The sequence below is a fragment of the Ambystoma mexicanum genome, chromosome 5p (genome assembly GCF_040938575.1).
Source record: "Ambystoma mexicanum isolate Mex_15411 chromosome 5p, UKY_AmexF1_1, whole genome shotgun sequence".
In the NCBI taxonomy this organism is placed as follows: domain Eukaryota; kingdom Metazoa; phylum Chordata; class Amphibia; order Caudata; family Ambystomatidae; genus Ambystoma; species Ambystoma mexicanum.
The window spans coordinates 461,035,166-461,061,317 of NC_090930.1; the positions used below are offsets into that span (position 1 = coordinate 461,035,166).

General features: G+C 47.1%; 1 protein-coding gene across 1 annotated transcript in view; it reads left to right on the top strand.

Moving 5' to 3' along the window:
• Positions 1 to 26,152, top strand: part of LOC138481019 (sodium- and chloride-dependent neutral and basic amino acid transporter B(0+)-like) — a 753,261-nt gene that overhangs the window by 366,811 nt on the left and 360,298 nt on the right. Inside the window, exons 7-8 of the mRNA XM_069612866.1 lie at positions 11,459 to 11,599; positions 11,857 to 12,085. Coding sequence (XP_069468967.1) covers positions 11,459 to 11,599; positions 11,857 to 12,085 — 370 coding nt within the window. The remainder of the gene's footprint in view (positions 1 to 11,458; positions 11,600 to 11,856; positions 12,086 to 26,152) is intronic.

The following is a 26,152-nucleotide window of genomic DNA, read 5'->3' on the forward strand; positions in this document are numbered from 1 at the left end:
TGATCCACAGGCAAACAAATGATCAACTTTTCTTTGTTCGATCATTACATTAACACTGATATATACAGGTTGTTAGCACAGCAGAGGAGGTAAACCATGAATACCCTTTATAGAGATAGGTGGGTAGGGGTTCAGCCACCGTTCCACCTCCACCGAAGCAGTAAAACAAGATTTCATATCTTAATTGTTTACATTTTTGGTGAATACGCACACTCCACACTAGGTACCCTACACCAGTCATAGTTTACACCATGGTTACACAATTCCTCAGAATGAGTAAAGTCAGAAGCGTGAAGACAGAGTCGAACTGTTTAAAAGATCAGTGTACCTGGGCATTACCTAACCTTCAGAAATATAATGTTTAAAATAACCAATGATTACGCCACTCCCTGGCCCATGACACCTAACAGCTCTCTACTGGTGAAAGGAAAGGAGACCAGATGTACCCATTAAGTCCTGTAAGTGAAGAAATGGTGAAACATATGAATGTGTTTGTACTTGAGAGCAATATTTGTACTTTTTACTCTTTTCAATCATCCAAAACAGCCTTCTCACCAACATATCTCAGCACTATTTTTCCCCTAATTTCTTTGATGCACAGCCAATACAGCCTTGTGAGATTGAGTCTATCAATTTGCCACTTGGTGTTTCATTGTCATTCAAAAGGGGTAAAAGTACATGAACATTCACCCGCATGCCATTTCCACAGCACAATCGTATTTGTATTCAGACACACATGATTTCCCAAAGCACAGGTGGGCCTGATGTAAGAATGCTCTCCTAGTTAACACCTCAACCAACTTCCCTCATTCAGCTGTCAAGCATGCTTCGATTCTTTGCACAAATGTTATTTTTACACCTATACTGTAGAGTCTACCGAGCATACTTTCATTTTATTTATGTTCTAATGTTTTGTTGGTGCCAATTTACTAGTTCTTGTGCATGAAAATCAGGTCACACAATATTTCATAATGGTCAGTTAGATTCTTTTATTTGAAATGTTTTTCTGATTTATTTTATGGTGCACTCTACTCCTGCAACATTGCAGGATATATGTTAATGTTAATGTTAAAGGACATTTTTACCGCGCACTATCACCACCGGAGTGGTCCCCTGGTGCTCTGGCGGCTCTGAAAGAGGGAGGGCGGGTGAGTTAGTGGGTGGAGGCTGGAAAAGTGCAAGAGAGCAGTGATGTACTATTGGCAGCCTCAACCCGGTGGGTCCGTCGGCTGGACCTGGGGTGTATGCGGCCGTTAGTCGTTGTGTACTGATGTGCGAGTCTATGTGAGTTTATTGTTTTGTTGTTGCAGTGTGGTGAAGTTTGTGCGGTTTGTTGTGCTGTAGGTTTGTGGTTGTGTTTGGTTTGGAGTTTGAGAGGTGTATGCAGAGGAGGAAATTGTTAGTGGTATTGGTTAGTTCGCATCTCTATCCTGGGGTGACCAGTTGGGCTCGCGTAATCTCGCTCGATGGGGTGCTTGGGCACCATGTGCCTCTGGAGGTTCGTGCTCGTTTTGTATTCGAGGCCCCTTGAGCATCTCGCTGCCTCTTCCGCCCGTTCTGTCAACAACATTGCATGTTCCTCACCCCCCCACATGGTTAGTGCACCTGCCAGTGTCCATATCTCAGTTAGTGCGGTGATTGGTGGTATCTCGCATGGTGTTCCATTCCAATGTACAGTTCCTGCTGAAGCAGTTGTTTTTGTATGTAAGGCATCAAACCTTCTGCTCTATTAGATACATAGGGCAAGCAAATGATTACAAAGCCACTATGTGAAGAGGCGGGGGGTCGAAAAGTCCTCCCAAGCAGATATGTGTTCAGTCGTGAATCTTTCCCCTCCCACTGGTGGGCTCATGGATTGGATGCACACTCAAAAAACCTTCACTCAACTTGGGCCAGTCTATGTCAGTTCAATTCCTCCCCATCAGCATAGCATAAAGTAATGCAAACTTTAAAAATAAATGTTTTTTGCATTCAGATATAAACACACGACTACAATCCAGTAACAACTTATGAATAAGGTATTAAAAAACCACAACTGCTGTGTTGGACAGTGTGTCAGCAGTCAAGAGGAACTCGCTGTGGCCAAAGATACTGTAGCATCTCTCCTAAAGATTGATACACTACACGGTATAAGGCTTATCATGTTTCCAGTGTCAGGTAATATCATGATAGTCCTATTTGATTATAATTGATACATTTGTCAACGTAATCAGGAGCCCGAGCTGCTTTCAGGCCCTGGGTCCAGATGGATGGGAGAGGATGTTCAGTCACTTTCTATATGCCAACATTGCACCTAATAAACATAGTGCTATGGGAAGAGGTTACTGCAATAAGCACATTTTTGCTAGTATGCTAGATTGCCTTGCACTCTCCAATAATACCATTTAAATGTATCCAATTCTTTATAAACTTTAGTAGACACTTTTACTTAGCCAGGCGTAGTGGTGTTTTGATTGTGACTGCTTTAGAGGGGATGCTGGGTGACTGGAACATAGTTCTTGTTTGATGATGGGGTTGATATTTTCAGTTTTTCTCAATTCTGTGCCGAGGCATACTGCAGCATGCACTATAGATTTCAGCAGGGCCAACTTAGTGACTGGGACTCTTCTGAGCAGGTCACTGCCACCGTTCAGGTGGACAATGACCAGGGCTTGAACTGTTCTGAAACTTGGGGCAATAGTGAAAGGCTTGACTTAGAGGTGACTGGCAAGCTGGTACTGTGCTGCTGGGGACTTCCTGGCAGTGTGTGTTTTCACACTCAACTCATTTTCAGGCTCCCTTCTCCTTCTCTCATGTCTGACTGTCTGTCTGCTATTCAGGAGTGATGTGCCGCCAATGATCTCTGCCTTAATGCCAGTAAGACCGAGATTCTCCTCATCGGCACATCTGCTCCCTCCTTTCCTGTCACTCTCTGGCTGGACTCTCTTGGCCCTCTTCCTGCTCTCACCTGTGAGGCTAAAAACCTTGGGGTCATCTTCGACTCCACACTTTCCTTCTCTTCTCATATCTCTGACGTCTCTAAGAAGTCACACTACCAGCGGCACATCCTCAGAAGTGTTCTTCCTTTCCTCTCCTTCCCTCAGAAGCTCACTGTTTCCAGAGCTGTGGTTCTCTCTAGGCTGGACTACTGCAATAGCCTCTTTCTAAATCTGCCTGCATCTGCTCTCCGCCCTCTGCAACTCATCCAAAATAGGACTGCGAGACAGCCAGGAACAGCCTCCCTGCCTCTCTGAAACTTGAGGAGAACCATGTCCAGTTCTGGAAGCACCTCAAGACCTTCCTCTTTGCTTCTGCTTTCTTTCCTCCTCTCCCCTGCTGATCTCCTTGCTGATTCTGAAACTGCACTGGTTACCTGGCTACCCTATGATCTCTGGCCCAGGTCCCCTCACCACCAGTTGCACATATGCACTGCCCCCTGGCAACCCTTGCACTCAGGGACTGTTTCTGTATCCCTACAGCCCCTATTAGAACGTGATACCTGATGTCTGCACTTACCCTTGAACTTGCCACCTGCTGGCCGCACTTTTATTTATTATTTATTGTCCTTATTTATTTTACTGCGATCCCATGTACTGCACTGCCCCCTCTCCTTTCCCCCCGCACATTTCCCCCATCCCCCACCCCTGCACTTGCGCTGCCTCTGTCTTCCCTCTGTTTCCCCTCCTTTCCCCGTCGCTCCTTGAAACACTTGTTTATAGGCACGTTATAAATGCCATATCATATCAGAGGAAATGGCGTGCTTCATGTTCATCCTCTGACAAACTGGCCTGCCGCCTGCTCCAAAGGCAGTACCGGCTCTCCGTTCTCACCAAGAAGAGAGCCCTTATCCAAGCCCGCATCTCTGCGGCATCAAACAATTCCGCCGAACTCTTTAAAATCTGCAAGGAGCTGGCCAACCCTGTTGCAGTCTCTACCTCTCCTGTCCCCTCCCAGGCCCTCTGCACTGCACTGGCCTCTCACTTCATCTCTAAAACTCAGGACATCCTGTCCTCGCTCTCCTCCTTTCACCTCCCTCCCTCCCTACCCGGCCCTTCCTCTGGCCCTTCTGCGGTCACCCCTCCTCCCTCTTTCTCTGCCTTTCCACCTTTCTCTGCTGACGAGGTTTCCAGACAAGTCCGATCAATGAAAGTCTCGTCTAAACAGGTTCACCCCTGTTCCTCCAAAACTATCAAGGACCACATCGACTCCCTGGCTCCTGCCCTGGCTGACTTTTGCAACCACTCCTTCGCCTCTGGAGTCTTCCCTTCCCCCTTCAAGCACTCCCTTGTGCACCCTCTTCTCAAGAAACCCTCTTCCGACCCCTCCTGCCCGGCTAACTATCGCCCTATCTCCATCACTCCCTTCCTGGGCAAGCTCCTGGAGAAACTGGCCATCTCCCAGCTTAACCTCCATGCTGAATCTGTTGGTAGTCTTCATGACCATCAATCTGGCTTCAGAGCTGCCAGAAGCACGGAAACTGCTCTCCTGAACATCCGTGAAGACCTGCTCTTGAACCTCGATTCCAACACTCCGTGTGTTCTCATTCTGCTCGATCTCTCCTCTGCCTTTGACACTGTCAACCATGCCATCCTGCTCAACCGTCTCCGGGAAAACCTAGGTATCACTGGTCAGGCTCTGGCGTGGCTGACCTCTTTCCTTTCAAATCGACCCTCCCAGGTCCAACTGGGGCCCTTCCTCTCCGACATCTTTTTCTCCACCTGTGGTGTCCCCCAGGGATCTAATCTCTCTCCCTGGCTGTTCAACCAGTATCTGGCACTCCTTGCCCACCGCATCGCCGCTCTCTGCCCTAATTTCCAGTGCTATGCGGACGATACCCAGCTCATTTTCAGGCTACCCTCAGCCTCCCCCTCTCCTTCCCTCATCTCTGACTGTCTGTCTGCTATCCAAGAATGGTGTGCCGCCAATGACCTCTGCCTTAATGCCAGTAAGACTGAGATTCTACTCATCGGTACTCCCACTCCCTCCTTCCCTGCAGCTCTCTGGCCTGCCTCCCTTGGCCCCCTCCCTGCTCCTACGTGCAGGGCAAAAAACCTTGGGGTCATCTTCGACTCCACACTTTCCTTCTCTTCTCATATCTCTGACGTCTCTAAGAAGTCACACTACCAGCGGCACATCCTCAGAAGTGTTCTTCCTTTCCTCTCCTTCCCTCAGAAGCTCCCTGTTTCCAGAGCTGTGGTTCTCTCTAGGCTGGACTACTGCAATAGCCTCTTTCTAAATCTGCCTGCATCTGCTCTCCGCCCTCTGCAACTCATCCAAAATAGGACTGCGAGACAGCCAGGAACAGCCTCCCTGCCTCTCTGAAACTTGAGGAGAACCATGTCCAGTTCTGGAAGCACCTCAAGACCTTCCTCTTTGCTTCTGCTTTCTTTCCTCCTCTCCCCTGCTGATCTCCTTGCTGATTCTGAAACTGCACTGGTTACCTGGCTACCCTATGATCTCTGGCCCAGGTCCCCTCACCACCAGTTGCACATATGCACTGCCCCCTGGCAACCCTTGCACTCAGGGACTGTTTCTGTATCCCTACAGCCCCTATTAGAACGTGATACCTGATGTCTGCACTTACCCTTGAACTTGCCACCTGCTGGCCGCACTTTTATTTATTATTTATTGTCCTTATTTATTTTACTGCGATCCCATGTACTGCACTGCCCCCTCTCCTTTCCCCCCGCACATTTCCCCCATCCCCCACCCCTGCACTTGCGCTGCCTCTGTCTTCCCTCTGTTTCCCCTCCTTTCCCCGTCGCTCCTTGAAACACTTGTTTATAGGCACGTTATAAATGCCATATCATATCAGAGGAAATGGCGTGCTTCGACAAACTGGCCTGCCGCCTGCTCCAAAGGCAGTACCGGCTCTCCGTTCTCACCAAGAAGAGAGCCCTTATCCAAGCCCGCATCTCTGCGGCATCAAACAATTCCGCCGAACTCTTTAAAATCTGCAAGGAGCTGGCCAACCCTGTTGCAGTCTCTACCTCTCCTGTCCCCTCCCAGGCCCTCTGCACTGCACTGGCCTCTCACTTCATCTCTAAAACTCAGGACATCCTGTCCTCGCTCTCCTCCTTTCACCTCCCTCCCTCCCTACCCGGCCCTTCCTCTGGCCCTTCTGCAGTCACCCCTCCTCCCTCTTTCTCTGCCTTGCCACCTTTCTCTGCTGACGAGGTTTCCAGACAAGTCCGATCAATGAAAGTCTCGTCTAAACAGGTTCACCCCTGTTCCTCCAAAACTATCAAGGACCACATCGACTCCCTGGCTCCTGCCCTGGCTGACTTTTGCAACCACTCCTTCGCCTCTGGAGTCTTCCCTTCCCCCCTCAAGCACTCCCTTGTGCACCCTCTTCTCAAGAAACCCTCTTCCGACCCCTCCTGCCCGGCTAACTATCGCCCTATCTCCATCACTCCCTTCCTGGGCAAGCTCCTGGAGAAACTGGCCATCTCCCAGCTTAACCTCCATGCTGAATCTGTTGGTAGTCTTCATGACCATCAATCTGGCTTCAGAGCTGCCAGAAGCACGGAAACTGCTCTCCTGAACATCCGTGAAGACCTGCTCTTGAACCTCGATTCCAACACTCTGTGTGTTCTCATTCTGCTCGATCTCTCCTCTGCCTTTGACACTGTCAACCATGCCATCCTGCTCAACCGTCTCCGGGAAAACCTAGGTATCACTGGTCAGGCTCTGGCGTGGCTGACCTCTTTCCTTTCAAATCGACCCTCCCAGGTCCAACTGGGGCCCTTCCTCTCCGACATCTTTTTCTCCACCTGTGGTGTCCCCCAGGGATCTAATCTCTCTCCCTGGCTGTTCAACCAGTATCTGGCACTCCTTGCCCACCGCATCGCCGCTCTCTGCCCTAATTTCCAGTGCTATGCGGACGAAACCCAGCTCATTTTCAGGCTACCCTCAGCCTCCCCCTCTCCTTCCCTCATCTCTGACTGTCTGTCTGCTATCCAAGAATGGTGTGCCGCCAATGACCTCTGCCTTAATGCCAGTAAGACTGAGATTCTACTCATCGGTACTCCCACTCCCTCCTTCCCTGCAGCTCTCTGGCCTGCCTCCCTTGGCCCCCTCCCTGCTCCTACGTGCAGGGCAAAAAACCTTGGGGTCATCTTCGACTCCACACTCTCCTTCTCTCCTCATATTTCTGACGTCACCAAGAGGTCACACTACCAGCTGCACCTCCTCAGAGGTATTCTTCCCTTCCTCTCCTTCCCCCAGAAGCTCACTGTCTCCCGAGCCCTGGTTCTCTCGAAGCTGGACTACTGTAACAGCCTCTATCCTAATCTGCCTGCCTCCACTCTCCGCCCTCTGCAACTCATCCAGAACAGAACTGTGAGACTTGTCCTTGGCCTTAAGCCCAGGGACCGTATCTCTCCAGGACTGAAGTCTCTACACTGGCTCCCAGTGGCTGCGAGGATAAAGTTCAAAACCCTCTGCATTGTCCACAAGGCATTCTGGGGCCTGGGGCCTAAATACCTTCAACTCTCTCTTCCTAAATATCTTCCTTCCCGTGCCCTTCGCTCATCCGTCTCCAACTCCCTCTGGGTCAGCCGCTTCTCGAAGCAACGAGCTGGGGGTAGATCACTCTCTGCGGCAGGGGCCTCCCTCTGGAACAGCCTTCCTGCCTTCCTGAAACTTGAGGAGAACCATCTACGGTTCCGGAAGCACCTCAAAACCTTCCTCTTTGCTTCTGCTTTCTCTCTCCCTCTCCCCTGCTGAACAGCAAATAAATTCTTCACTGAAACTGCACTGATCCTGAAACTGGACCACTCTAAACGGCCTCGGTCCTGGGCCCAGCCACTCTCCACTTGCACTGATGCCCTTGAACCCCTCTGCACTGCGGGACTGTCTCTGTATCCCTACAGCCCCCCCCCCCTTCCCCAGCACTTGTTCTGCACTTATCTTGCACTTGCCACCAGCTGGCCCTATTTATTTATTACTTTTCGCCACTTACCTTGTACTGCACTTCCCCCCTCCCCTTCCCCTTGCACTTTTCCCCCTCCCCCACCCCTGCACTTGCGCGATCTGAATGACACCTGGCCTAGTAGGATCGTTGTCTGTCTCCCCTTGTTCCTCCCCTCCCTGCCTCGTCGCGCCTTGAAACACCTGTGTATAGGCGCGTTACAAATACCATATCATATCATATCATATCATATATCATTTCATAACTAGAGGTCACAGTCAATGATAACGCTGAGAGATTTTGCATGTGGTGCAAGTTGAGCCTTGTAGCCGTTGCTGTTCATGGCATCAAGCCCATTCTGGGCTTGCGCATAGTTTGTGATGTTTGCTAGAACAACATTTGGTCATAGGCGGGTAAATCTTCAAGAAGGTGTTTAACATCCAGGCTTGGATGAGTAACAGACAGTGCTTGAATCAGTGGATGTAGTTCATACAATTGTTTTTAGGAAGAGCTGCATGTCATCTGCTTTATTTTGGTGTGTTTTGATATCAGTATTGGCAGGGAGTTCCCCTAGAGATTCCATGTAAAGCTTGAAGATGACATGTGGCGGGATGGAAGCTTGTGGAACTTCGCAAGCTACTGGTTCCTGCTGGAAACTGCTAGGGCACATCTGGATTGGTTAGTCTCTACTGGAGAGATGGGAGGCAGACCACTGCAGGACTGTTCCGTCGAAACCGAAGGATGTTGTCTTTGTAGGTAGTGGCTTCGAGGGCTGCAGAGTGTCGGTCAGGTCTTCTAGAACTATTGTCCGGAACTCAATTCATTTTGATTAGTTACAGGCTGGTATGGGTTTGACCTTTGTGGGGTGTTAGGCACTGTCTTGGCATGCCTTAAATTGTGTAGTTTGTCTGTGAAGTTGTTGATGGTGTTGCATTTGTCAGTGGATTGCAGCATTGCAGGGTCTGTCAGGGGATTGGTGCAGACCTCTATCCTTGACATGGCTCAAATGAAACAGGAGGGCAAAGACAAACTATTCACAGTAGTGTGGATAATGTTTCTGGGCACATGGGATGATAGGTGCCTAAGTGTGCTCAGGTACTATGCATCAGTTGGGCAATATACAACCTCGTGTGTTACACCGGGGTAGACCTCTGATCGCTGTGCTAAATGTTAGTAAAATCTGATCCCCTGTTCTATCAGTAACTTCCTAGAATAGTGAAGAGCCCATTCCATCTTGAAATGAAACTGTCAACGGAAGCGGCCCCCAGAAGTGTTATAAATATAATGATAATGCTGTCATCCCTGTGGTGGGGCGGTGAAATGAATATGATAGGAGGATACTGGTCACTCTGGGCCTCTTCCCCTATTGTATCATATCTCATTATGTCATCCATGCCTTACACCTAGATATTTTTGTTTACATTTAAATCGCAGCAATATGTTGGTGAGGGTAATCCGTGGACTAATGGCTTTGCCTGCACTCGATTGGTCACCCCATTAAGAGACACATGCTGTATAAACCCAGGCTCAGCATTTTTAGCCAGGCGAGGTAACTAGATGAAGGCTACTTGGCTCCCATCTTTGCTTTAGGCCGGTTGTACCCGGCATGGACAATGACCCCTGATTCCACGGGTGGAAATGCATCAGGGGGTGGTGGACCTACACCCTTCACATGCTATACAGCAATAGGATTTGGATGAACCAGAAGAACAAGAACACGTGATGAGCTGAGGGTATTGAAGAGCAGTGATGGACACATTTCATCTTTCAAAGGATGTGATGGTTATTTGCGGGAGAATAAACAACCAGAGGTTTCATCAAGACTGACAGGGTCGAATCACTGGGGAGTTATAAGGGTATGTGAAGTGAAGGGCCGAGTTGGGTTGGCTTGGGTTGCAGGGTGAAACGCTATGCTGTCTGTTTTTCTTGCAAGTGAAGTGAGCTTGCTTGTCCATCTCAGAGACTGACGAGTGACTTATTCTTAGGGGTGTCCAGTCAACTGGTCGACAACAAACTGGTCGACTGCAATTTGGTCGACACCATTTGGTCGAATGCCAAATGGTCGAATTTATTTTTTTTTTAATATATATATATGTGTTTTGTGGGTTTTCGTGTGGGGAAAAAAATAAAAAAGAAAAAAAAGGGGGTTGGGGGGGGACCCCCCCAAAAAAAACCAAAAAATGGGTAAAAAAAAAAAAAAAAAAAAAAGCGACCATTTGGCATTCGACCAAATGGTGTCGACCAAATTGTCTGTCGACCAAATGTTTTCGACCATTTGACTGGTAACCCCTAGACGTTAACAATACTTTATTGTATGATGTTCACTGTCTACCATTTTCCTGTGGACATTCCTGACATTACTTTATGCATCTTGTGTTTTTGCTTGCCTGTTCTTTCTGTACAATACCAATCAGAACCGAATATAGTTTTGTATTACTATTCAAGAACTAATTTGGGCTGAGTAATTAAAACTGTACAGTGTGCAGTGATCTTAGGTGCAAAGGGTAAACACAGGTGGCAGAAGTGGTCAGTGGGAGAATATCCCCCTAGCTGCCACACTTCAATGAATAGTGCACAATTGGAAATTGTAGTGGAGTCAATTTGCTCATGTGGCTGCACTGCACTGTGGACTGGCCACCCCGTCCTGACAGAGCAAAGCCCCTCTGTCTTGGTGTGCTGGGGTACCTTATGGTTCATGGGTGGGGGCCGGGGTGCTTCTAGGCATCATGGAGTAGCTGGGGCCCCAAAAGGTACATCGCAGCATGAGTGTCAGACATGCTGATGCTCTATTGGGGACTGTGATCATACAGTGCATGCTCTGTAAGGGGAACATGGGTGAGTAGAACACCTGTTCATAGAAAGCTTTGGGGCATGTGACCATGGTAATGAGTGAATATGACCATTTAAATGTGCTCCCCTTCAACAAACAGCTATTAGTGCCATGTGCATGGGAGGCACCCTTTTTGTAATAAGGCCGGAGTTGTATTTGTGGTCTAGTTTTTGTAACGTGGTATACAAAAGTGTGAATATATCTTTAATTAAGCTGCACATGATATCTATGTCACGTATTCCACTCTCTCTCACACCTCATATTGCCCTTGCCCCACCTGCCATCCAATAACCGCTCATTTCCGGGCCCAATAATGCACTGCGTGTGATACCTGTAATCCAAGCGTGTACATTTCTTCATTTCAAGCATGCATGTGATTTCCAGGCGAATGAAGTAACACGTCATTCTGTTATCTCCTTTTATTGAGCGCTATATATGTATGTATTGGTTTATATATCATGTAAACCTATCTGTGAATCAGCGGACACACCAATGGGATAAAGACATAGGATTCGATAATGAAACCACCTTTAGAAGAAGAGACTGTTAAGGGTTTATTTAGAATAATATGCTGGGCTAGGGTGCAGAAAGTTAAGTCCTTGGCACTGCTCCCTTTTAGCCCTCCCAGAAGAAAATATAACTCGTATTATGTACATAAACTGCAAACTGTTGACATTTACCTTACTTTTGACCTTGCCTTTTCAATATTTATTTTCTCTTTGAATTATGATTGACAGGTGGTTTATTTCACAGCCATATTCCCGTATGTTGTCTTGATAATACTACTAGTGCGTGGTGCTACCCTGGAAGGTGCTGTGGATGGAATTAACTTTTTCATTGGCACTAACTCCGACATCTCGAAACTGTCCAATGCTGAGGTAAGATTCTATAGGCAGCAACCCTGATATTGATACAAAACACACACTAATTAGAAATTCATATTGATAAGTATTGCATTAACAATAAGTTATTACTACCTGTACAGACCCTACTATACAACTCAACGTTACCAGTTGTCTAGCTTGGTAACGAGACATTTTCACAGCATGTAGACTATAAGCATTCTTGTGTGTTATTTAAATGTCAATGTGACTTTTACTCATTCTCATCAGAAACTATTATTTTTCAAATGTAGGGCTGGAAAGATGCTGCCACCCAAATCTTCTACTCACTTTCAACAGCCCAGGGAGGTCTAGTGGCTCTCTCGTCCTACAACAAATTCCGCTACAACTGCTATTTGGACTCCTTAGTGGTCTGCTTCATAAACCTTCTCACCAGCATCTTGGCTGGATTAGTGATATTTTCAATCCTTGGTCACATGGCACATGTATCTGGGAAAAGCGTGGACTCTGTGGCCAAAGGCGGTAAGTTACAATGAACAGAAAACATATTGAAGAAATGTGCTTTGTGTTTGTTTCATGGCATATTTAGTTAAAATGCATAGCATGTATGTTAAAGACATTGGTTACTCTGAGCTGCGGAGACATAGAATACCAGAGTTAAGCATCACCTTTTGTTTCATGTGTTACTTAGTCTCAAACTGTAGCTCCTCACCTGAGGTTTCAGGGTCTTCTTCAGCAGAATCCTCAATAGCTTCCTCCTTCTTCTTTCTTCATGTTTCTCCTTTCTTTCCCTTCTTTTTCTTCTGGAAGAGAAAAGGACGGGCTCCCCCGGAGGCCACAGTGCCTTATCAGCTGTTTGCCAGTCAGTCGGGGACTTCAGGGAGCCGGTCCCAACACAGGGAAAAGCCAAGGGCAGAAAAACCCTGGTCTTGGTGGAGTGTTGGCTGCAGGTTGAAGTGTACGGAGGTTCTTAATTCTCTGCCTTTGTCGGCTTGATTGCAGAAAGGTAGGTGTACACAGCACCAGAACAGCCAGAGGAGAAGAAAAGACAGGTAGTACAGAAACTGGGAAGGTATCCAAAGGTAAGTATGGAATGAGGTGAGACTGGATGATTGTGTAGTCAGGGCTGCGGCAGCTGAATGAGGCTGGTGTTGCCGTGGAGCGGCAAAGCCCCTTTTGCATACAAGTCGCAGAGCGGATGAAGGAGGCTGACGTTTCCGTGGAGCTGCAAAGCCCCTTTTGCATACAAGCCTCTCCACGGCTAAAGGAGGTAGTAGCTGCCGTGGAGCGGCAGGCCTCGGAGCAGATGAGGAAGGCAATAGCTGCCGTGGAGCGGCAACAGCTTTTAACATACAAGCCGCAAAGTGGCAGAGGGAGACAGATGTAGCCGAGGAGCGGCAAGCTGCAGAGCGGCTGAGGGAGGCAGTAGCTGCCGTGGAGCAGCAACAGCTTTTAACACACAAGCCATGAAGCGCCAGAGGGAGACTGATGGAGCCGAGGAGCAGCAAGGCTGAAGGCAGACAAGCTGAAGGGGCAGAGATGCCGGGCTCAGCACGTCCTTCAGGAATGAAAAGCTGACGAGACGGCAGAGAGGAAAGAGCAGGAGGCAGCACAGAGTCTGCAAGGGATACAGAGAGGGAACAAGTAAAACAAGAACACACTAGCGTCTTACCCGAATGGATGTGGGTTGCAACACACAGCGCATAGGGCTCCTTTCAATGATATGAATGCAGCGGCCATCTTGGTCAAGGACTAGACTGCTAATGCACCTTAGTATGGTAACGTGCTGGGAAGCTTAATGGAACCTCCACGTGTTCCACCACTTCCACCGTTGCCGCATGACACTTGGTTTGGATGCACTGAGTGTGACTAGGAGTGCTGTTTGGCTGTTTGGGTGCTTGGGGGCTAGTGGGTGAGTAACAGTTGACCTATCTTCTGTTTTTCCATCTTTTGCAAAGTTCTTATCTGGCCTTGGTATTGGCTTCCTAGGTAGGCAGTTGTCTATCTTGTCCTGAAATTACCAGGCAATACTGGGTGTTTGTACTGTGCAGCTGCTCTAAAGAAATGTCATATGCATACATACTTAAGTCAACAATGCCTAATAAGAGTTTGCTTACACAATCAAAACTACAGAGTAAAAATACTAGGGAAAATGTTGGTTTGTCAACGATACAGGCTGTGCCGAAGCAAAAAAGATGGAAATCCCTTACATCGGACATTAGAGGATACTGGTGAAACCCAAGGAGATATCTCGGGAGTCCATTAATAAACCACCGGAGCGGGAAGTTCAAATTATACATCATAGGTTGGTTAACATTGTACCAGAACCACGGGGTGATTCGTTAATCTATTTTGATGATGTTCCTGACACGGCGCTAGCTAGGGAAATGCAAAATATCGAGCGACAGATAGTGGAGGCAAGATTGTCAGAATTGCTTACCCGAGAAGGGAAAGATAATCATTATACACAAGGGCGAGAACCCGCTGGAGGGGTGGAACCATTCAAAATCAGAGTCCAGTCTCCTATTCTTCAGGTGGAGGCCCATGTACATGCTGGTAATGAAGAGAGAAGGGGTGAGTTATGTAGGGATTAACAGCCCACACCTGTGGCCAATAAGGACACTACGGCTTTAAGACAGGAGGATTTATTAAGATCTTTGCCAGCAGTAAAAACAGTTAAAAACCGTTTTAGGGATTAATCTAATACTGGGGTATTGGTCCCTGCAATATTCCAGCAAAGGGTCCCTGAGGAGATTCCGGAAACTCAACTGCCTCAAACCTCCCAGTTGACTCCTGTGTACTCTGTGGATATCTCTGGCTCCCCAATTATATACCCCAACACTCTTGATTCTTCTTCTGATTTATCAGTTTCATGTACTAATCCATCCCTGAGAAAATCGACTGGCTTGACCCCAGGACCTAATGCTATGGTCGAGGTGACTCTGGCAGTGATGAATACGGGACTATTGGCCTAGTAAAGTTATATGAATCATTTGATGGCAGGCTTGTTCAGCAAGCAGCTGTTCTAAACTCGGTGCTGGAAAAACTGACACTGTTACAGACCCACATTATGTCTAAAGAGCAAGTGGGGGTGTCCAGACAAGCTACAGGTGGGAGTGGAAAGAGAAAACGCTCAATTTCTAGAGACTGCACAATCCCTCACCACTCTAATTACGGTTGAAGAGGGGACGAGTGGAGAGGCCCCCCTTTATTATAGATCTTGAAGAAGTACTCCCTCATAATGATCAGTCAAGGGCCTCTACCCCCCTATTGCCTCCAGGGTAGGAGCCAGTGTTTAACATTTTTGTGAAAACAAAAGGGAGTAAGAAAAGTAAGAATACAGTCAAGAAACCTAAAAATCAAAAGAGGCCCCTTAAATCAACGATGTTTGGTTTGAGGAAATTCCTCAGAACTTTGACTACTCCTTTTCATCAGGATCCTGTGATTGCCATCTCAAATCCTATAATAAAGAAAAAAAGAAAGGCTAAATCAGTACTAATAATGGAGATGGCAAATATTGAGATCCCTAATTTAAGGGGGCAACAACTAGACCACAACGTTTGCAACATAGTAGAGTCGGAGGTGGGTTTGAGTGATATTACTACCCATTCGATCCTTAATGATTCGCTTAGTGCTGAGCCACCATGGGATCCTGAGACTGCTCCATTGTGGCACTTGTTAAATAGTGGTGAGGGGTTGATTTTGTCTCATAGGAATTATCCTGCAGCATCCGGGACAGTAGAGTTCTCGCATGGCCCCAGAGAGAGGAGAAGGGTCAACAAGGCCCCAATAATTATTCAGGGCAGAAACATCAGAGTGGCTCACCGATCCGGGGGTGTAATCTAAATCGTCCCAATAGAAGGTATCAAAAAGGGTATATGGATGATTACTGGGTGCTAGAAGAAGATGAAGCCCCTGTGAGATTTATGGGTAATAGGAAATATCAAGGTTCAAACTGGATGTTGGTGCCGATAAGATCTCAAGTGAGAGGTAGAGGGGACAATTGGGGTGGTGACGAAAAGGAGGAAACAGTGGGACATCTGTGAGATAAGAGGTCTTAAAAAAATGAGAGAACCCCTGGAGGGGTAAATAGACCTGGTGGGGGGAAACAAATCTAACATATCCCAAGCCCTTATTCTAGAAACTAGAAGAAGGGCTGACAAAGATCTAATTTTAAATATATACCATGTCCTGCATCTAATACATAGTATACCAGGCTATTCATTTGCTGGACATAGCCCTAGTGAAATTTCAGGATGTATGGGACTTGGGGCTAGTTAGATTGGAGATCCCATTACTGGTAGTGAAAGAGATGATGTTGGGGGCAGTGAAGCATTTCTATACACAGGACTTTAGACTGAAGGATGAGCGTGGAAGAGGAGTTGATTACAGCAATGGATGATCTGATGTAGACCATCAACAGAGGGGAAATAGATCATCTCAACCTCTCCCTAGGTCTTCTCCCGATCACCGGCAAGGGAAGGAGGGGAAGGACAGAAATTTACGATTAGACGTTAATGAAGGAATGAAGCTTAAATTAGCCTCAAGCAACATCCAGGGCTTTATGTTTATGTTCATGTTTATGTTTATGTGTATTGTGTTTATACAGCGATTTACGCCAAAGCGCTGTACATTATAACAACAAGAATACAATAATAGTAGAAGCAATTACAAAATATGAGTCAAACCAGTAATACAGCAACTAGAACAATTTGCCAGTGGAGAGAAATGAGGGAAGAAGGGGTGGAGAGGGGAAGGTAGTGGGGAACAGGAAGTGAGATGAGCTGAAGGCGAGAGAGGAGGAGAGGGGACATAAGAGGAGACAAGGCAGGGGGAGAGGGGTAAGATGAGGAGAATAAAAGAGGGGGGGGGGATGGGACGGCGGAGGAGGATCCGAGTATCAGGGAGGGGAGTGGAGAAGAAGAGATTTTAAGGAGACACGAAAGGAGGAATAAGTGGGGATGGAATGGATAGAGAGGGGAAGGGAGTTCCAGTGGAGGGGGGCAAGGAGCTGAAAGGAGCAAAAGCGAGAGGAGGCACATGGGGAGGGAAGAACTAGGAGAAGGAAGTGATCCGCAGATCTGAGGGAACGGGAGGGAGTGTAGAATGAGATGGGAGAGGAGAGATATGAGGGAGCAAGATCATGAAGAGATTTAAAGACAATACAGAGGAAGTGGTATTTGATTTGGGAATGAAAGGAAAGCCAAACAAGCTGTGAGAGCGAGGAGGAGATGGAGTCGTGAGGAGAGAGAAGACAGAGGGTGCGAATGACAGAGTTGTAGAGGGATTTGAGGGGGGCAAGATGAGAAGCAGGGAGTCCGAAGAGGAGAGAAGAACAGTAGAAAAGATGAGAGAAGAGAAGGGAGGAGATTAAATGTTTAGTGGCGTGGAAGGTTAGAGACGAGCGTACTTTGCGAATATTGAAAAGGTGGTAGCGACATGCGTGGGAAGTGAGAGAAATATGGTGGGTGAAGGAGAGGGAGGAGTCAAAGTAAATGCCTAGATTACGAGCATGGACAGAGAGAGGAAGATTAGCGGGAGGAAAGTGAATCGAAAGAGGGGGAGAAAGTGGAGGAATAGTGTTGGAGGGAAAGAATAAGACTTCAGTCTTGTCTGTATTGAGAGAGAGAAAGTGGGATGACATCCAGTTTTTAATGGCAGTGAGACAAGTAGAGAGCTTAAGATGGAGGTCAGAAGTGAAGGAAGAGAACGAGAGGAAAAGTTGGGTGTCATCAGCGTAGAAGTGGTGAGAAATACCGAAGGGAGAGATGATAGGGGCGAGAAGGCAGGTGTAAAGAGAGAAAAGAAAAGAGCCAAGGACAGAGCCTTGGGGTACACCATAGTCCAAGGGGAGTGTAGAAGAGGTACGACCACCCCAGGAGATGGTAAAAGAGCGGTGGGAGAGGTAAGAAGAGAGCCAGTTGAGGATGGAGCCTTTGAAACCTAAAGAGGAAAGAGTGTTGAGCAGTAGGGGGTGATCAACGGTGTCAAAGGCTACAGAGAGATCAAGGAGGATAAGGACAGAGGATTGCTTAGAGTAGCGAGCAGTGAGGAGAGAGTTGAGGACCTGGGTGAGGGCAGTCCCAGGGGAGTGTTCAGGACAAAAGCCAGATTGAAAGGGGGAAGGAGAGAAGTTAGTGACAAACGCAGAGAGCTGAGAGTAGACTATGCATTCAAGTAATTTAGAGAGGAATGGAAGAAGAGAGATTGGATGAAAGTTGGATACAAGATGATGATTAGCGGAAGGCTTCTTCAGAATAGGGATGATAGTAGCATGCTTGAAGGCAGAGGGGAAGGTAGCAGAAGAGAGACAAATATTGAAGAAGGAGGTTAGCTAAGGAATGAGGAGAGGGTAGATCTTGGGAATGGGGAGTGTAGGGAGTGGATCAGAAGGGGCAGCAGTGGGATGAGATTTGGACAGGAGAATGGAAACTTCAGACAGAGTGACAGGAGAGAAGTCAGTCATACAGTTAGGGGTTGAGGGTTGATTGGGGGAAAAGTGGGGGATTCTAGCAGAAAGAGCAGGAAGTGATGATTATTCGGGGAAGAGAGAGAATCTTGGAGGAGAAGAAGTCAGAGAAGTCGGAAGGGGATAAGGGAGATGAGTTTGAGGGGTCATGGGTAGGTGGGGAGAGGAAGCGAGAGAGGGTTTGAAAGATACGACGAGGCTTGAGAGTGTAGAAGGTTAGAGTAGTAAGAGCGTTTAGCAGAGCTGAGGCTGGAGTCATATAGAGAGTGGTAAGAGAAGTAGGAAGCCTGGTTTGATAGGGAGGGGAATTTGAGCCAGTGACGCTCGAGGCGGCGTAGGAGACGATGCATGGACAAGAGGTGGGAGGAAAGTCAAGGTTGAGAAGGTTTACGAGTAGGGCGGAAGGATGAGAGAGGATAGAGTTGATCAAGACTGGAAGAGATTGATGAAGACAGAGAGGATAGGGCTTCATTATCTGAGAGAGAAGAGAAGTCGGAGAGAGGGGGAAGAGAGGAGGAGCAAGTATCGTGGAAGAGAGGAGGGCTAAAGTAACAGATATCTCTTCAAAAGAAGGAAGAGGAGGAGGTCAAAGGAAAGGGTTGAGGGAGAGGAGGAGTAAGGGAGAAGGAGAGAAGGGCATGGTCAGAGAGATAGTTGGATAGAGTAGAGACGGAGGAGGAGGAATAGGTAGAGTTGAAGATAAGGTCAAGAGTGGAGCCAGAGGAATGAGTAGGAGGAGAAGGGAGAAGAGATGGGAGGTAGGAGTCAAGGATGGAGAAGAGAGGGGAAGGATGAGGGGGAGATGGGAGGTGAAGATTGAAATCACCAAGGACGGTGAGAGGAGAAGGAGAGGGGTAGGTGAGAGAGAGGAGGTGGTCAAGGTCTTCGTAAAAGGAGGAAAGGGGGCCAGGAGGTCTATATATAATTAGAAAAGAGATAGGATGAGGGGAAGAGAAGGATTTGTAGAGGTATTCAAAGAAAGGGAAGGTTGGGCGAGGTACAGAGGAGGTAGAAGAAAGGTATTTAGGGTGGAAGAGGAGTCCAATGCCTCCACCACGCCCAGAGGAATGAGGGACGTGAGAGAAGGAGGAGGAGGATGTAGTGAGAGAAGCAGGAACAGTAGAGTTGTGAAGTGGGATCCAGGTTTCGGTTATAGAGAGGAAGTGAAGGTCAAGTCGGAGTAACATGTCCAAGACAGCTGCGGTCTTATTGCAGATGGATCTAACATTCCAGAGAGCAATGTTGATAAGCCTGCAGGGTTGGATAATAGGGGGGGTAGGTAAGATTGGGACGAAGGGGAAGGGAAGGAAGGGGATGGGGCGGACGGGGAAGGGGGTTGAGAAAGGGAAGGGAAAGGAGAATGGGGAGTAGAGGGAGGGTAGGAGAGGGGGAGGAGGGAGAGGAGTGAGGGGGACGTTGAGAGTGAGGACTGGCGATGTGCATGACAGAGAGGCTTGAGTGAGTGGGTTAGGAGGGTCCAGGAGAAAAGGCGGGTCGTAGGACAAAAGGGCACTGAAAGTATCAGGAAATATAAGATAAAAGGGGACCAGATGGTGGGGGGGTCCAGCCGAGAAGAAGGCCCACGATGAAGGTCCAGGGACCAGGTGAAGGCAGGCAGTCCTTCAAGAGAAGAAAATCAGTGGGGACAATGGGACGACGGACCGTAGGGGCTCAGGGGGTGGCAGATGGTTAGTAATCAGGTAGTACTATGGCGGTAACAAATTGGTCTGAAGAGACAGATGGCTCTGGAGGTCGCAGATAGCCTTCAGAGAGAGATCAAGATTTGGTGAAGGCCAAAAGTCAAGAAAGATCCAGGGGGGGTAGCAGGCAGTTTGCACATCCAGGGGTTACGGTGGTAGCTGGCAGACAAAGGGAAAAAGGGGATCCCAATAGTGGCAAAACCAGTGGTTATGGTCAGAGCAGGCAGTCCAGGGACAAGCGAGTCAGATGAAGGGGGGATGGTCAGTAAATATGAAGGGACCAAAAGGCGGCAAAGGTCAGTAAACAGGTAGGTCCCGTATTATGGCAACCAGAATAGGGGGCAGCTGCACTGAAGGTGGCAGGTAGTCCATAGGATTGGGTCCGCAGTATTAAGGCAGTTAGTGCAGGAGGCAATGACAATTGCAGGCAGAGCACTAAATAGATGCCCAGTGGTGGTAACAGATGCAACCAGTGTAGGAGGCAGCGGCACTGAAGGTGGCAGGTAGTCCGTAGGAGTGTGTCCGCAGGATTAAGGCAGTCACTGCAGGAGGCAACAATTGCAGGCAGAGCACTAAATAGTTGCCCAGTGGTGGTAACAGAGGCAGTGACAGTGCCCGCTCTAGTCAAGGAGAGGCAGGGACAGCAGTAGGCACCTCAGGCTATGAGGTGAGAGTAAGAGAGGCAGTGACAGGTCCACTACAGCCAAGGAGGCAGGGGCAACAGCAGGATCCTCTAGGCAATGAGGCAGGAGCAAGAGAAGCAGTGAAACCCCACAGCAGTGAAACCCCACTACAGCCAAGGAGGCAAGGGCAACAGCAGGTTCCTCCAGGCAATGAGGCAGGAGAAGCAGTGAAAGCCCACAGCCTCGGAGGGGCTAGAGCGGAGGAGAAGCAATGGAGAAATGTGGACCGTGGCCAGCTGAAGATCAGCTCATCCTCCCAGGATGAGAGCCGGAAGGCCAGCGGAAAGATGGCTGTGGGGCCAGGATTCGGAGGTGTCGTCTCACTGCAGTACCAGCAACAGAGGAGGGCAGTGAGCCAAGCAGCAGAGGAGAGGCCAGGGAAGGAGCGTCTGCGGCCCCCTGCACAAAGAAGCAGCAGAAGCTTGAGAGCTGTGGCCCCAACACCCGAATCCGCAGCACCAAGGTAGAGGCTGGAGAGACGGCGCAGAGGTGTCAGCAAAGAAAGGCAGAGCAAGCCGGCAGAGATCCAGGACGCCGGCTCGGGACTACACCGAGCAGGGGCTGGGGCTGGGAGGTGCCGGCAAAGAAGGCACCTTTGGGTGGAGCAATGGCCGGCAGAGGCCCAGGACAACAACACTGAAGAGGGAATACGCCAGGCACCGAAGGTGACCAGCTGCAAAGGAGAGGTGGGGAGCCAGGCATGTCCAACAGTTAAGCACCTACTGTCGTCTGTGAATAGTCCATTGCTGGATTTAGATCTGGTTGTGCTCCAGGAAACATGGCTGCTTAAAACTCTAGTATGGGAGGGTTATAAGATTGCGACTATTCCAGCATTTAAGGGTTCGAAAGGTAGATCAATGAGCAGTCTCCTAGTGACTTGTAAAAAAAAATCTGGGTTATAGCCTTGAATTTTTGGCCTCTACAAATCATTTTATTCAGTTGACTAAACTGAAGTGTGTGACACTGGGGAAACATCTAGGGGGGTACTATGCATTGTAAAATGTATATTGCAATCATGTGGCAATCCCTGATGATTCCTTTTTGGAGTCGGTTGAGGCCATGTTGGAACTAGCTATGGGGGATACTAAGACTCTAGCAGTGATAAGAATGGGCGACTTGAACATTCAATGTTTACCTAGGGGAGGGTCCCTTGACGGTTTGCGGCCAAAGAAGTGGCTTACCCTAATGAAAGCTAGAGATCTAGTTATGTTGACTGGCTCCATTAAGGGGGATATCGCTGCCCAGGCAACTTGGGGAAGGGGATCTCAAAGAACAATCATTGATTACATGTTTGTGGAAAAGAGCATGTTGGGATTTGTGGAGGCTTTTCAAATATTGCAACAAGTAAACCGTGATCATGATATCTTGCTGGCAGTTTAGAGGGTGCCCTATTTGGTGCCGGAAGGGAAATTTGATAAACATGATTTACAGATAAATGGGGCATAAATAGGTTAAAGTGGACGGAAATCTCATTGCTAGACTTTAAGGTGAGCTGAGAATTAAGGGAACCAAAGGGAAGAGGAGTGGATTAGAGAAGGATGGGGAGTATGTTTCGACTATGGCCTTGTTTGCTGAGTCCTCCCACAAAGGGTTTCATCCTGGATTTAGCCATATGCATGTTTTTGACAGCATGGTACATTCTAAAAAGAGGGCGTTGAAAAGGAACGTGAAAGCCTTGACAAGATTAAGTCCAGGGAGGAGCCTAATGAAAATAAAAAAAATTCTATCTCACCTATAAGAATTGGACAAGAGGGCGTAATGCAGCGCTATTTCAACAGGATGGAGAGAATATGCTAAGGCATTTAGGGGTGAAAAACAGCGCCCAAATCTAGGCCCTACTTAAAGAGGGATGTAAGGATGTGAAAATGCCTTTGCTAATAAATCCCATCCATGAGAGTGCCTGGGTAGATTATTTTTTGTAAATTATACAAGTCCTCATCCTGTAAAGAGGCTAACATTTCCAAAGACTGGAACCCGGTTTGTACCCTGGTGTTTCATACTCACAATATTTTAATGCACTTCTATATCCCCAGGTCCGGATTCGCTGTTGAAAGCTCACCCAGAAGCTCAGGAGGAGATCCTTTTTACTATTTTTAAACAGGTCATATGCTGCCAAAGAATACCCCAGAAATGGAAAGAATCGGTTATTATACCTATTTTTAAAAGGGGGGATAGAGAGACGCCACAGCACTATAGGCCGATTGCGCTTCTGGATGCCCCGGGAAAAATCTTTGGGCATTTATTGATTAGAGATATAGAGGTCTGGGTCAACAAAACACAATTCTTGGACAAACTGCAATCTGGTTTTGTCCCAGAAGTGGGAACTGCGTTGCATTTGATGACCTTATCATTGATTTTAAAAAGCGTGATTCGGAAAGGGCAGGTGGTTTGTATGGCATTCATTGATTTTAAACTAGCTTTTGACTCTGCCCTGCGAGATATTTTATTTAAGAGAATGAGGGCGGCAGACTATTCAGTACATATTTTAGCATTGATCCATCAGTTTTATTCAGGCACTTCGATCCAGGTTAATTTAAATCAGCTGGGGCTTCTGTCAAAACCGATACCAACTGCTAGGGGATTAAATCAGGGGTTTATTCTGGCTCCTGTCCTGTTTAATTATTTTATAAGTGATATTGGTGTGCAACTGCTCAAAATAGGGAAAATACCCATATCTTGGCTGCTCTATGCTGAAGATTTAGTGTTAATGGATAAAACCCAAATTGGCCAGCAAAGACTTCTTTCTGCATTAGACTCATATGCCAAGAGTAATCAATTGGTTATTGATGTACAAACATCAAATATTATGCGATTGGCGTAAAAAAAACAAAAAGTGTGAAAGAGTTCTGCATGTAAATGGTTTTTGTACAAATGCCCCTTGATGGAGGTTGATGAATATACATATTTAGACATGAGTTCTAATAATAATTTCCAGGAACGCCCATATATAGCTGATGTTAGAGCAACATTTATGATGTCTTGCAGCCCTAGCGGGCGCCATTCATATCAAATATGGCAAATGTTCTTATTTACCAGTTTTAACCTTCTACAAGCAAAAGACAGTTCCTCTCATCCCATACGGAGCGGAAACTAAAATAGTTGGTCCGGGTATCGATTGGAACTTAATGGCTAGTTTATACTGGAAAAAGGTTCTCCAATTACCTAAGAATGTTCTCAATTCAAATATTTAGATTTGAATTGGGATTATTTCCATTGGGAATTCTGGTGAAATTGAATTCTTTATCCTTTCTGAGGAAATGTATCTTAGTGAGGTATAGAATAAATACAATTGTCCCATTGCTGATGCACTTACTGGGGTGTCAAATGGATATTTCATTGTAATCTTGGCAAAAGATAGTTTTGTTATAATGGCTTTAGCCGATATTATGCTGGATCTTCTATTGACAAATCTAAATAGTGCAAAATCATAACTGGGGGCGTATGACTGGAGAAATACGTGGGAGAAGTGTAATAAATATAATATGAAGTGGCACATTTTGAAATAAAGTCATTCTCCAAGCTCCCTTTATATCTTAAGAAATTCCTGTCTCCGAAATATTGAGCAGGATTCTTACCCCTTCATTTGAACCTATGGCCAACTAGAGATGTAATAGTGTCAAGATCACATTTTCTACCTGAACAGAAAGTCTGTAGATATTGTCAGCATACCAATATACAAGAGACCCTGATAAACCTATTGGTAGGGTACCCTCGTTTGTTGGCAAAAAGAACAGATTTTATGGAACAGTATTTTTTTTGGAGACTATGAAGGAACCCTATGGAGAAGGATTTTTAGTGGAAGAAGGGTCGCAGTGATTTTAGCAGTAGTTACATTTTTTTTAGCACTATATAAGTAAGAATTTTCTAAAAGAGGGAGCTTTTTTGGATCCATTATGAAATGTAATAGAGTGTATTGTCGGGGGGAAATTCTGCCGGGGTCGGCCGGACCGTCCGCAGACCTCCAGGCAGGGAGGCCCCAACTCCTCCCGTGTGTATCCCAGATAAGATGAGATAGAGTATGAGACGCACACAAGGAGCAAGGTGACTCTGCTGTTTATTAGACAAAACGGCAGGGATGGGTCAAGGAGCGCACGCGTTCGTCCTGACACACACACAATCGTGGGGCTCGCAGGCCCTTTTTACTGTATTATGACGCGCTACTTGCGTCACTTCAGAAAGTTAACAAAAAACCTATCGCCACTCTTAATTGGGTGTTCGAGTGGTAGGGTTAGTATAGCACACATATAGAGAAAGATATTAGTGGACAAGGTGTAGTCAGGTGGTATATCTGGGTTGTCCCTACAATTAGATACATGAAAATTGTTACATGAAGGCTCCTGAGGATTGGCTAAATGTGCTGGCGTCAGTGATAAGAGCCCCATGTTCTGATTGGTGCGCCCGTGAGCTTCCCAGCCTGGGACCACCGTCGTTCCCAGCTCTCGGTGTACCTGTAAGTTGCAACAATGTTTCACTATGGGTACATGCAGACAATGTGAGGACTTATTCATAGCTGGGCGGGGTACCGTTCCCACTGTTGCAGATGTCCATTGAGCCTTTCAAGTGTATCTGCCAGTGTCTCGTAGCGAGGGATCCAGACGCCTCTGTTCTCCCGGGTTTGGCATCTCGTCAGGTTCGGCTTGATCACGTGGGGAGGGACCGCGAAAGAGGCATAATTCTGCACAATTAATATTGTTTTTCTACTGTGCGTCTGGTTTAATTTGTCGGTGTGACTTTAACGTTGGTGCGCGGAGTGCGAGGTTGCAACATCGTGCCTTTGATGATTTGCTCTTGGAACATGGGTTTGCAACATTGCGACCTTGGCTGGTTGCTTCGCCAAGCTCATTCTGCAGGATCAGCAACTGACTCTTGTCTTGTTGATGTCCATGGGAGCTCTTGTTTGAGGCCTACTTTGGCCCGGTGCATAAGTTGTCCGTTTGGTGCATAGGTGCCTTAGGTTACAGGAGCATATAATTCCATAATCGGTATTGTCTTTATTATATTTCTCATCGTTGTACCTGATTTCAAAGAGAAGCGTGAGCAAGCTAGTAAAAGTTTATGATGCGTCTTGCGTTTCTGCATTCTAAAAGCCTATATAAAAATAATAAAGATGCACGTCCGTGAATATGCCTGTCGCCTACGTCATAGCACTGAGTATATTCTTCGTGTAGGTTGGTGTGGGAATGTCCAGTGTGTATATTTGAACAGATGTGCTTCCCGTTGTCTAGGTCGTCATGGCATCTCTAACGACGTGTAGATTTTAGTCTAGTTGATCCGTGCCGCAGGTGTCGGCATGGCCAGTGCGGGCTGCTGGGCAAGCAGATGGACACATCCGTATGTTCCTGTACCAGGGTATCTGGTCGTCTGGTAAATGGGCAAACTCTTCTCGTGGCGGGTGTTTGGGTCGTGACCCTCTAGGCCAAGCGCGAGAGGTGAAGGACGGGAGCCTGGTTTTCCATTCTCCCACTTCAGTATTATATAGGTATGTATTGACATTTTGTTAAAGTGATGTGTTGTTTGGTTTTATGATATATTTAACAATGGTTTATAGGATTGTATTATTGCTGAGAAGAATTGGAATTGCAAGATATTTTGAAAGGTTGAATTTTTCTTCAGCCAAATCTTTTTACCTTGTTTTAATTTATTGGTCATCGTGAAAGAATTGCTTGACAGTTCATAAGGTCTTGTCCATAATAATTAGATAAATAGCTTCCTTTTTAAATTAAGATGAATGCCAGTG